Here is a 12,854-nt window from a genome sequence, read left to right as displayed (position 1 = left end):
CGCTTCCTAGTACAACATGTCTACTGATGACCCTTCCAAATCAGCTCTGTAATGCTACCGACTGTCACAAATGTCTGAAACGTGGCTCGCTGGGCCGAGGACTAGCTCTCTCTGCAAGGTCTTGCTTCGGTAACCCGACACGAAGAATACGCTGGGCTGTCGGGGCAGCTGAGAATCACACTTAACAAAACGGCAACTCCAACAGCTGTAAACCCACCGTTACCAGATTTAACTCATTGGGCCTGACATGCAGACACGGCCATTACCAAGAATTCAACTACCAACTGATGGGTGACTACGATGTTGATATTCACAGTCTTTTTGAAGACATTTGGCTGACGCTGGTACTTAGTGACTTTCAGTGTGTGCAGCTGTAAAATTAGTTTTGCACGACGCACTACAGGCAACATGAAAGTGGGACTTGCTGCCAAAAGCCGGCAACACAGCGTCATGCCCTTCTGCTATGACACTGCACAAAGCTAAGAGCACAACACTGAGCACACAGACTCAAGACGGTGTCCCACACAGGGCAAAGAAAAAAAACTGGCTCCCACATTTGAAATGCTAATGTTCCTGTCTGCACACATGTCCCCAAATAGAAGCTAATTGCAGCGGGAGACATCAGCCAAAGCAAAAAAGCTTATTTTTAGGCAGCTCAGTGGAGCGAGGAGGCTGAGCCAAGACAGAGGGGGGAGTGATGCGACCGTGTGAGAAGAGCCCTGTCAGCGGGGCCCATGTACACAGCTGAGAGCCACACGTTGGCATGACAATGTCAATACTATTTCCTTCATCTCACGTCAGCTCAATGTCCACTTCCTGTCACAGAATTAGGCTGGAAATAGAGAAAAAAAACTTACTCACACATGCATACATAAACACACACACACACACACACTACTGGGAATTTATAAACAAACCCCTTTCAGCCTCAGTAATTAAGGGGTGTCAAGTCACTTCCCTTGTAATTCATGACATTATTAACCTGCTTGAAAACGACACCACTTTCTTCAAATGAAAACCACCACCACCAGGTCAAGTGTAGAGGGTGAGGAACAGCAACAACTGGATGGTTCGAAATGGGAGAGTATGATCATAAGTTGTAGGTCCCCCTCGTGCCACCATAACAGCTCTGACCCATTGAGGCATGGACTCCACAAGAATTCTGAAGGTGTCAGAATCAACTTTATCATCCAAGTGTTTCTATGCACACAAGGAATTCACATTCCCAGCAGCTTCTAGCACTTGCATGCATCACCCACACACACAAAAAACAAAAACAAACAAAACAAAAATGAACAAACAGGACATTGGAGGCAAGCATGCATGCACAACATGTATGTCACTACTATATAGAGTTTTGTTATGGTTGAATAAACAACAACCTATGCCTATAAATTATACCATATTGCTTATATACTATATTGCCCATACACCATACCATATACCATACCACAACTCCACAACCCATCATACACATATACAATACTATATACTCACACAATAGTACACTATATTACCTTATATACCAAAAGTATACACTGTATATTCACCTACCATCCACCACACAACTCCATAGTATATTATATATCTAGGTTACAACCACAACCATGACAGCAATAATTTATAACCAGTACACAGCAGTTGTATGTGCATTTACAATTGTATATTTGTATTGCACATCTGGTTTAAAAAGAGGTAGTGCACATTGTAGATATGTAGGTGAGACAACTTGACCAGAGGGGGCTATTTACAAAGTTTCATATTTACATAATAAGTGTCTATTCTTGCACCGTGATGTTAAGTGTTCATGAGAGAGATGGCCTGTGGGAAAAAATTGTTCCTGTCTGGTGGTTTTGGTGCACATTGCTCTGTAGTGCTTGCCAGAGGGTAGGAGTTGAAACAAACAGTGTCCTGGGTGTGGGAGATCTGTGGTGATTCTGCCCGCTCATTTCTGGGCTCTAGAGGTGTACAAGTCCTGCAGGGTGGGCAGGGGAGTGCAAATTATTTTTTCTGCTGTCCTTACTGTTCGCTGCAGCATGTTCTTATCCTGTTTTGCTGCTGCTCTGAACCAGGCCGTGATGGATGTGCACAGGACAGATTCAATGACTGCAGTGTAGAACTAGCTTAACAGCTCCTGTGGCAGACTAAATTTCCTCAATTGCTGAAGAAAGTACTACCTCTGCTGGGCCTTTTTGAGGATGGACTTGATGTTGGTCCCCAAATTCAGGTCTATGGAAATGGTAGTTCCCAGAAACTTGAAGGTCTCCATGGTTTACACAAGGCTGTTGGATATTTTGAGGGAGAGCAGTGCCAAGGGGTGTCTCCCAAAGTCCACTGTCAACTCCAAAGTCTTGAACATGTTCAGCTCCAAGTTGTTCTGACTGCACCAGAGCACCAGCTGCTCAACCTCCTGCCAATATGCAAACTCGTTGCCATCCTGGATGAGTCCGATGCCATAGTGTCATCTGCAAACTTCAGGAGTTTAATGACTAGGTCCTTGGAGGTGCAGTTGTTGATGTAGAGGAAGAAGAGCAGTGGGGAGAGAACACATCCCTGGGGAGCACCAGTGCTGACTGTCCGTAGACCAGAAGTGACTTCCCCCAGCTTCACCTACTGTTTCCTGCATGTCAGGAAGCTGGTGAGCCACTGACAGATGGCAGAAGATACAGTGAGCTGGTAGAGTTTGGAGAGGATTTCTGGAATGATGGTGTTGAATGGCGAGCTGAAGTCCACAAACAGAATCCTTGCATATGTCGTTGGGCAGTCAAGGTGTTGCAGGATGTAGTGTAGTCTCATACTGATTACTGACCTGTTTGCCCGGTAGGCAAACTGCAGGGGGTCCGACAGGTGTCCTGTGGCATTCTTCAGGTGGGCCAACACCAGTCGTTCAAAAGAATAATATATCCTACCCCTTGACAGGTGCCATTGTAACAAGATAATCAATGTTATTCACTTACCTATCAGTGGGTTTAATGTTTTGGCTGATCAGTGTAGATTTTAAAAGACTGGACTGGAAATGAATCATGCTCTTCCTTTTAGGAACATTCAAATACATACAAAAAAATAGGCCACTATCAAGTTGTTCATTTGAGCGAGGCATTTTGTCTGAAATTGCTCCAGGGTAGTTGCTATTGTGGTTGTGCTGGCTAACTCACATGGTGAGCTTTTTTTTTTATGTTCCCTCAGTCTTATGTTCCCCTCAACCCTATTTAATTGAACTTCCCTAAACTTAACCTAACCCACCTTAACCTTAGTTAACCTCAACCTCTACCAAACTCTAACCTTAACTCAACGCTTACCTTAACTGATAGCTAAACTACTCCATAGCTAACCCACAGGGCTGAGGGAACATAGAGCTGACCCCATACATGTGTTAATATCTGCATCTTTAACGAACGCCAAACAAGGCTGCACTGAAAGAAAGCAAGCATCCACCTCATAAACTAAAAGTCAAAAAATAAAAAGAAGGGTGGATGGATCACAGTAGCGGCATATCACATTCTGTCTCCCCGATGATGTGTATCTGCAAGTAATGTGCAACTATGCTCACAAGCCACAGCACATGGAGCCGAGCTGATCGGTGCAAAAGATGGCCTCATCAATTCTATCACCTCCTCACCTCTCTCTTAGCCATGTAGACCTGTCAGGTCAAGTGCTACGGGTGGCCTGAGGGAGGACAATGTGCATGCGAACTTCACAAAATGTGTATCGCTGTAAGCATCTTAGTGGCATTATCCAAAACTTGTTGGCGTAATCATATTTCATGAACCAATTTCCCCACTGTAGAACACGCCGGCCTGTTGTCAGCAACATAGATCCATAACTTATCAAAAGCTGATTAACACATCTTTCCCCCTCATTGGGCCTGCTAATAATGCTGAGCAGTGGGCTGTTGTCAGGATTTAAGTGAGAGCACGAGTGACTGAATCATTTGGAATTAAAGGGGGCTTTGTGTGAACTCTCACCGCTCTCAAAGTGGATCCTACCATACTGAAACAAAGTATGTGCACGATTTCCCAAGTTTATACATGACTTAATGCATTTTATTCTATACCATGTAAGTGGCCCATCACAGACCTGATTTAAAAAAAAAAAAAAATATATATATATATATATATATATATATATATAAATAATATCCCCGCAACCCTGAGAGCAGGATAAGTGGCTCGGATAATCGATGGATATATATATATATAATGCTAACAATAGATGAGTACTGGTATATGTAGCTGGGCCAGAGGGGAAGGCCTATGTACGGGTGATGTCTTCTCACCCTGCCAACAGATTATCCTTTCTTGAGAGTATTAACTCACATTCACACAAGATTTAAAAATGTATAGTCACTGCAAAATATAACTTGCCTAATTTAACAGGTCAGCGATTGACTGTAAGAATGTCTTGGTTGCTGGAGAAGACATTACCCGTGTGTGGTTTTAGATTTGGAGCATGGTGATGTCAAAACTGTGTCAACCTCTCCCCTTTTATTTAAGGCTAACGTTGAAAGTGATAATAAAGCATATGTATAGTTTCAGCTTTAGAACGACAGTCACAAAGAGGACATATTGCATGTAACAGGCTGCTGTGTTCAATATCGTGTACCAACACATTCTTGCTGTTTGACTGAGTTCAAAATCTATCCTCGGAGTAGGTTGGTATGATTTAGATTGGTGTGTGGTACCTCAGATTTGGCAAGTCTGGGACACAACAGTACAACAGATTTGACCTGTTGACTCTTTGCAGAATAGGTGGTTCCCTAAACTCACCTAAAGAGAAGCTTGCACAAGCCTGTATCCCACAGGAATTGCCTTTGTGGTGGGTATGGAGCTCGGAAAGCATCGCCGACATGGTGGTGACCATCGCAGGCTCATTAAAGGTGTGACCTCCTAACTGCCTCTGTGCTCAACACTCTGGCGCGTAGCGACATGCTTAAAGCTGCATGAGGGAATTGTTTATATGATAAAATATTACATTTTAATTGCTATTAGTGTGAACAATATCCCCCCCAAGCGATTTGTCGGGGTTTTCCGCAAAATCTGCGCACAGTAGGTGACATACGGTAAGTATTAATAGACTAGCATTTATCCAATGTATGCACTATATTTGCATGATTTAAATTTGAATCCATTACTTTGACTTTGTTGGTGATACACAAATGAGACAATGTGCACCGATCAGCCAAAACATTAAAACCACCTGCCTAGTAATATGCTGTTGGTCTTCTGTGTGTCTCCAAAACAGTACCATCCCGCTGAGGCATGGATTCCAAGACCTATGAAGGTGTCCACTGATATCTGGCAACAAAGTATCAGCAGATCCTTCAAGTCCTGTAAATTGCGAGGTGGGGTCTCCATGCATACCATGTAATGAACACTTAACATCACGGTGCAAGAATAGACACTTATTATGTAAATATGACACTGTAAATAACCCCCTCTGGTCAAGATGTCTCACCTACATATCTATGATGTACGATACAAATATACAATTGTAAACACATACAACTGCTGCATACTGGTTATAAATGATTGCTGTCGTGGTTGTAACATTGGGTATGTAATATATAGTCTGTAGTTGTGAGGTGGGTGGTAGGTGAATTTAGTGTATACTTTTGGTATAGAAGATAATATAGTGTAATATAGTGTGGGTATATAGGATTGTATATAGGCATGATGGGTTGTGGAGTTGTGGTATGGTATATGGTATAGTGTATGGGCAATATAGTCCATCCATTCCATAAACCACTTATCCTGCCGTCAGGGCCCTGGGGATGCTGGAGCCTATCCCAGCAGTCATTGGGCGGCAGGCAGGCAGGGAGACACCCTGGACAGGCCGCCAGGCCATAGTATATAAGCAATATGGTATTATATATGGGCATAGGTTGTTGATTATTCAACCATAACAAAACTCTGCATAGTAGTGACTTGCCTGTTGTACATACATGCTTGCCCCCAATGTCCTATTGTTGTTCCATTTATTTCTTGTTTTGTTTGTTTTTTTGGTTTGTTTTTGTTTAGATTTCTTTTTTTTATGTGAGTGATGCACGCAAGTGCAAGAAGCTGCTGTGAACCGGAGTGAAATTCTTCGTGTGCATAGAAACACTTGGCCAATAAAGTTAATTTTGATTCTGATTTTGATGGATCGGACTCATTTTTCGAGCACATCCCGCAGATGCTCGATCAGATTGAGATCTGAGGAATTTGGAGGCCAAGGCAACACCCTGAACTCTTTGTCATGTTTCTCAACCATTCCTGAACAATATGTGCAGTGTGGCAGGGCACATTATCCTGCTGAAAGGGGTCACTGCCATCAGGGAATACTGTTGCCATCAAGGGGTGTAGCTGGTCTGCCACAATGTTTAGGTCAGTGGCACGTGTCAAAGTAACATCCACATGAATGAAACCAGAAGTAAGCACAAGAAAAAAGAAGTGTTTTGAGGAAACACTTAAAAGTTGCTGTTCTCATTTAGGACCCTAAACACAGAACAGCCCTTCTTCACGAGTCTTATTTCATGCTCAGAGGAGTGTCCATGAATTATCAAGCTCTCTGCTTTAAGATGTTAGCGGATGCAAATCTGACTATCTGGGCAGCCATTTGAATGAATTCACTGATTTTGTACTACAAATGGTTATTGCAGTCACAGTAGAGGAGTGGATGGAGTTTTTTCCCAAGAAAGCCTGCTCATAACAGGAATATCTGCCGCTCATAACAGGAATACCTGCCGAGGGACATGGAAGACCCGAGCCCATCCACAGTTTCCCGGCTGCTCTGGCTGCCTGTCAGACTGATGCAAAAGATGAGCGGGGTACCTCGCTCCTCTGCCAGCCAACGCAGAGCATCGATACCTTCGTGCACGACCAACAATTGATGCAGAATCCTCACATTGGCAGTACGTAACCAATTATGCAGGGAACAGAGGATGGGTAGGGAGACAACCCAGCAAAAAAAATGGAAGAAACCTGTATCCATGTGCATGAGACCCAAGTTGGGTTTTCCCAACTCAAGGTTTCCCAGCAGAACATTGCCCAGAGCAACACAGTGCCTCCACCAGCTTGCCTTCTTCCCATAGTGCATCCTGGTGCTATCTCTACCCCAAGTAAATGGCACACACGCACCCGGCTGTCCGCATGATGTAAGGAAATGTGATTCATCAGAACAGGCCACCTTCTTTCATTGGTCCAGTTCTGACACTCACATGCTCATTGTAGGCACTTTCAGGGGTCATCATGGGCACTCTGACCGGTCTCCGGCGACGCAGCCCCGTACGTAGCAAGCTGTGATGCACTGTGTTCTGACACCTGTCTGTCATAGCCAGCATTAACTTTATCAGCAATCTGAGCTACAGTAGCTCTTCTGTGGGATCAGACCAGACAGGCTAACCTTTGCTCCCCATGCACATCAATGAGCCTTGGGTGCCCATGACCCTGTTGCCAGTTCACCGATTGTCCTTCCCTGGACCACTTTTGGTAGATGCTAACCACTGCATACCAGGAACACCCAACAAGACCTGCCGTTTTGGAGATGCTCTGACCCAGTCCTCTAGCCATCACAATTTGGCCCTTGTCAAAGTCGCTCAGATCCTTACGCTTTCCCATTTTTCCTGCTTCCAACACATCAACTTCAAGAATTGCCTGTTTACATGCTGCCTAATATATCCCACCCCTTGACAGGTGCCATTGTAATGAGATAATCAAGTTAATCCACCGACTTTGTTGGGAGCAGTTTCATGTAGGTGGAGTTCGGTCTAGGAAAACAGTTTCTCCATGAGACTGCTCACAAGGTCTGTGGATTATCTTGAGTAACTAGGTCATGATTTCTGGGGAAAAAAAAACATTGCTAGTGAGTTTGTCAAATATATTTTTGGGTGCTTTGAGCAACACAAGTCGAGTGCCATCCAGTCCCATTGTAGAAAAGGCAGACATCTCTATGGACGATATCTCCCAAACTCAGCAACTCATACTAAAACGATCTAGATGGATAAACAGCTCTACAGGTAAGAGGAAAACATGTTTCCTTCTGGTAGTGACTTTTGACAGTGGGGAGACTTCACAAGCGATCCCAGCTGTCCAATGAGCGGTGTTTTTTGTCAGTGAGGAGACAGAGTGGGGGGGTTGGGGGGGGGGGGGACATGGCTCGTGCCGCCACGGCAGGCTGGTAAATTAGAGTTGGAGTAATGATGGCTCCCGACAGCGGCACAGTCTTGGCCATGAGCAACTACTGCCTGGCTTACGTAACCGGCCCATTGTTACCGCCCTGTCACTGCCATAAAATTCATAGGAATCACACTGAAACTGTGACCCCGGACAACTGTTGGACACAGAAGCGGAAGATACATTTGAGCTTGATGGACTCAAATGAAGATTCAGGCACCAAAAGCAGGCAAAAAAAGAGGAAACAATTGAGTTAGAATGAACAGCATACAAAAGACAGTCACGCAAACGGAAGCACTCAGATGTTAAACTAGAGGATAGCTGCCCTGGTTCAAAGGGGGTGAGTCACCCATCCCATTTGCGGAACAACACTGGGGGCGAGTTGAGGCATTATGGAGAACACAGACAGCAGAATGATCGGATCCATTTATACCTTTGGAACAGCTTGGCTAACAGCATGCACGCATGCAGACGTGCAAGCAGTAAGTCTTCACACCTTGAAGACTCCGCTGGCACCTTAGCTATATCGGTTCCTACATAGCACTTCCATCAAATGCTGGTGATCACATGGGGAGTATTTATAACTGGATCTGAGAAGAAAAGGACAAGAGACATGAGGATCCATCCGTCCCTGCTGCAGAACATCCTAGGGGATAATGGACCAATTGAAAGATGAAGACCGAAGCAAAGTTTCTTTCAATAAATATTTAAACCTTACAAATATGTCATGACTTTTTTTTTTCAAATGACACAAAAGCCGCAAAGTACTGTAGGGCTTGGACTTGGCTCTGGTTTTTGGTGGTCACATTCGAGGCGTTTTCAGGTCACTGGTACAAAGCTAAGATTAGTTAGGAAACTACTTGGGTAAGGAAAGAGGAATACTTTGGGTTCACTTAAACAGTGTTGAGGTGCTCTTGGGCAAGGCATCCCACCCTCAACCCAAAGACTGTTACCTCTTTTCCTGAAAAACAAAAGCAAAACTAAAATGGCTCTTACTCTGGCAGGGGTAATGGGTTTAAATGACCTCAAAAGCTAGCACAAAATCAGGGGAAATATAATCAGTGGCCGGAGGTGAGTGTAATGTGACGATCCTTGTCTTGTTGGTGTACCAAAATGAGGTTTTCATCTCAGAACCACTGGAAACCACGCTTAGGGATTTCTCGACAGGCCTCTGTCATCAAGAAAACATTCATCATTCTTCAGTGCTGTCATGTGCCATTACCTATTGTACACACACTCAGACATACAATTCCCCTCTTAACAGACTAAAAACAGCAACACATGGCTGCCATTCATATCAGGAAGCAGCTGATGTGTCCACAGTCTTCAGATGGAATGATTTATTCATAATGATGGTAGCATAATAAAACAATGAACATTGAAAGCACTGACTGTTGAACCCAAGGCCTCTTACACACAGCATGCATCAACCCAACCCAGCGTTCACAGGGACACTGAACATTCTGACGCCAAGAGCAGTCGACCCCCTCGGCTCCTTTGTCCGCCCCTGACCCACCCGAACCACCACCCCCCCACCCCCGACAGTCAGCTTTTTTTCCTTGTTCTTTTTTCTTTCTTTTTTTTAAATCCTTTAAATATATTTTAATATAAAACAACCCACATATGATGAATCAACCACTTCTGTGAAATGCCCCCCCCCCCTCCTGTTAGGTCCACTTCCCCGCGTTGACTTGGTTGGAGGATGCCAGCTGGGGGAGCCTGTGTGTGTGTGTGTGTACGCGTGTGTGTAAGTGTGTGTGTGTGTGTGTGTGTGTGGCAGGGTATGTGATACTGGCCCACTCCTTCTCTCTCCCTGTTTACGCTCTTTTGACAAATACACAAAAATGAGGGGTGGGGGGGAGTGGGGGAGAGACTGCACTAAAACAAATGACAACCTCTCTGAACAAAAGAAAAAAAAAAGCATTAAAAAAAACCCTTTAAAAAAAGATTCAAAAATAAAAAAACCCCAAAGCAATAATAGTCTAATCGGAGTCTCGGAGGGACGTTTGGAGCTCTGTAGATTGGAGGCACTTTGGCACAGAGCGAAGGCCCCACACCTGGACACACATGAGGGGGAGGGGGGTGAAGCAGGAATGACACGAAAGGGAGGAATGGGGGGGGCATGCAGAGCCACATCATAAAGACAGAGAACCAGGAATGATGAGGGCACACAGGGAAGGGGGGGGCAGTGACAAATATGGAGGAAAAGGCCAGCCCCCCCCCATTAATGTCATGGTCAGGAACAGAGGTGGGGAAAAAGATATAAGATAAAGGATAAAAAAGATAAGAGTCTTCCAAGACGAGGAAGATAAACTTGGATTAAGAGAGATGAGAGAGAGCGAGAGCAAGAGAAAGAGTGACAGAGAAAGGGTGAGAATAACAGAGAGAGAAAAAGAGATAGAGCGCTTGAGAGAGCGGCGGCAAGTGGAAGGAGGGGGATAAAGCGGTGGCCCCATCGAGAGAGGAGGAAAACTGTCAGGTAAAAGCTATACAACACATACAGGGAACAGTCCTTTCATGGAAACAAGATTGACAGAGATCTGAGGGTCAGGGGAGGGAGCACAGTGTGGGCAGTCCCATAGGTCAACAGGCTGGGCAGGCAGAGTGGACGGGTGGGTGGGGGTGGTCCAGCGGAATGGAGCAGAGAGGCACGGGCATGGCCTGCTCAAGCTGCGGCCCCAGGACCTCCCTCCCCCTCCGGGTCTGCGGCGGCTGCACTGGGCTGCGACTCGCCTCCTCTTCCTCCTCCTTCAACCTCCTCTTCACAAGTAGAGCTCCTTGGCCCTGATATGCTGCAGCTTCTCCCTCAGCATGCGGAAGGAGGGCCGCACCACTGAGTCCAGGGTCCAGCACTGCTTCATCAGGTCATACACCACGGGCGGGCAGCCGTCAGGCGCATCCATCTTGTAGCCTTTTTCCACCCGGGGCACCACCTCCTTTAGGGGCTGAGAGAGAGCGAGAGATCATTGTCATTGTCTGCATTATTACATTTTCCATTTTAAAATTCTTACTTTCGATCTTTCCTTAATGTTCCTGAGTGAATGGGAACTTAAAATCTGTGTTCAGCTGATGTATACTGTAGGTTGTTGGACAGTATGATAATAACAGCAAGAAATACTCAAGTGGTGTCATAGCTTTATGAAACCTAGTCATAAGAATATTAGGTTTTGGTCAGAGATATTTTAATCAAACAAGGTTGGCTTTATTGCCTATTCTGCAACGGCCTACTGGGTGAGATGTTTTCCAGGTCCAGAATTTCCCCTGTATCCTTAATACTCCTTTCCAGGAATTATATCTTGACGCGTTATTATATTTTGGTGCTTTGCCGATTTTGCCTTGAGTTTTAATAGTTTTGTGCAGTCTGAGTGCACAGGAGAGAAGCAGAATCCATCAGTTTAAAAATACACATGGTAAGTATTATTCTTCTTGCCATTCCAGGAGATCCTGAGGTGAACTGTATCACGGTGTATTTTTTACGTGCAATAGGAGACTAGCCCCTTAGCATCAACTCCTTTAGTGATCTGAGAAGGGGGTAATAAAGGACTGGGGTTTGAGAGGTGATATGTTGACACTGGGAACTAAGTGCTATGTTATAACCACTAAAACCATAGCCATCAACGTCAGTAATCAAAGTGCAATTCATAGACGAGCCACTCGTGACCACCATTTTCCAAAGGTTTAAAGATGATTATATCTATTTTCTGTATTTTCATTTTGCATTACTCCTAAACCAGTTCCTCTGTAGTCCAACAACTTAAAAATGCAATTTCGTTGTTAAGAGGTCAAAACAGAAGTACATGGTACAAGACACCAGACTGATCTAGTAGAAAAAAAAACCATCATTGGTTTCTGAGATAAAGCCTGCCATCTGCTGGCATTCTATGAGCGGTGGTGAAACAATGACATCTAACTAAGGTACTTACAATTCTGGGGTAAGGCACGCGCCCAAAGGAGTAGATTTCCCAAAGCAGGATTCCGTAACTCCAGACGTCTGACTTGGTGGAGAACCTCTGTTGAACAAGAGACATGAAGATGTCGAATTGAGAGAAACTCAGACACTCAGTGGAAGGCCTACTTATTTTGAGCAAATCTCTCTCAGTCAGAATTCATGTGAGTCCTGGTAGGGAGATTCAGAACTGGCTTTGGTTGGCCAGGTAAGTTGGCAAATATAAGCCACTTAAATTGGCGAGTCGCTCTGATAGGCAAAATTAACCACAGCCAAAGTACAAATTTCGGCACAAAAGAAAAGTATGATTGAGCACAATTAAAACCGTTTTCTCCGGGTGTCTGGGTAGTGTACCGGTCTATTCCGTTGCTTACCAACACGGGGATCATCGGTTCGAATCCCCGTGTTGCCTCCAGCTTGGTCGGGCATCCCTACAGACACAGTTGACCATCTCTGATTGTCCAGGGCGCCTGTTCAGGGGGGAGGGGGAACTGGGGGGAAAAGCGTGATCCTCCCACATGCTGGGTCCCCCCAGTGAAACTCCTCACTGTCAGGTGAAAAGAAGCGGCTGGCGACTCTACATGTACTGGAGGAGGCATGTGGTAGTCTGTAGCCCTCCCTGGGTAGGATTTATGGGTAGGCCTGGGCAACTGGATGAATATATTGGCAATCAGTGACTGGCTGAGTCCAATCGGCAGTTGTTGTTTTTTTGGGCACTTTTTGTCCTTTCATTTTGCTAATTTAATGGTCTGCTTCCT

General features: G+C 45.0%; 1 protein-coding gene across 1 annotated transcript in view; it reads right to left on the bottom strand.

Moving 5' to 3' along the window:
- Window positions 1–9,351: 9,351 nt before the first annotated feature.
- The window catches only part of csk (C-terminal Src kinase), a 70,499-nt gene continuing 66,996 nt past the window's right edge, over window positions 9,352–12,854 (bottom strand). The window contains exons 12-13 of the mRNA XM_056278325.1: window positions 12,074–12,160; window positions 9,352–11,095 (exon numbers count right to left, since the gene is read on the bottom strand). Of these exons, the coding sequence (XP_056134300.1) occupies window positions 10,913–11,095; window positions 12,074–12,160 (270 nt within the window). The 3' untranslated portion in view covers window positions 9,352–10,912. The remainder of the gene's footprint in view (window positions 11,096–12,073; window positions 12,161–12,854) is intronic.

The sequence above is a fragment of the Lampris incognitus genome, chromosome 4, assembly GCF_029633865.1.
Source record: "Lampris incognitus isolate fLamInc1 chromosome 4, fLamInc1.hap2, whole genome shotgun sequence".
Taxonomy (NCBI): Eukaryota; Metazoa; Chordata; class Actinopteri; order Lampriformes; family Lampridae; genus Lampris; species Lampris incognitus.
The sequence above is the reverse complement of the archived record's forward strand: the minus strand, read 5'-3'. Positions and strand labels throughout refer to the sequence as shown.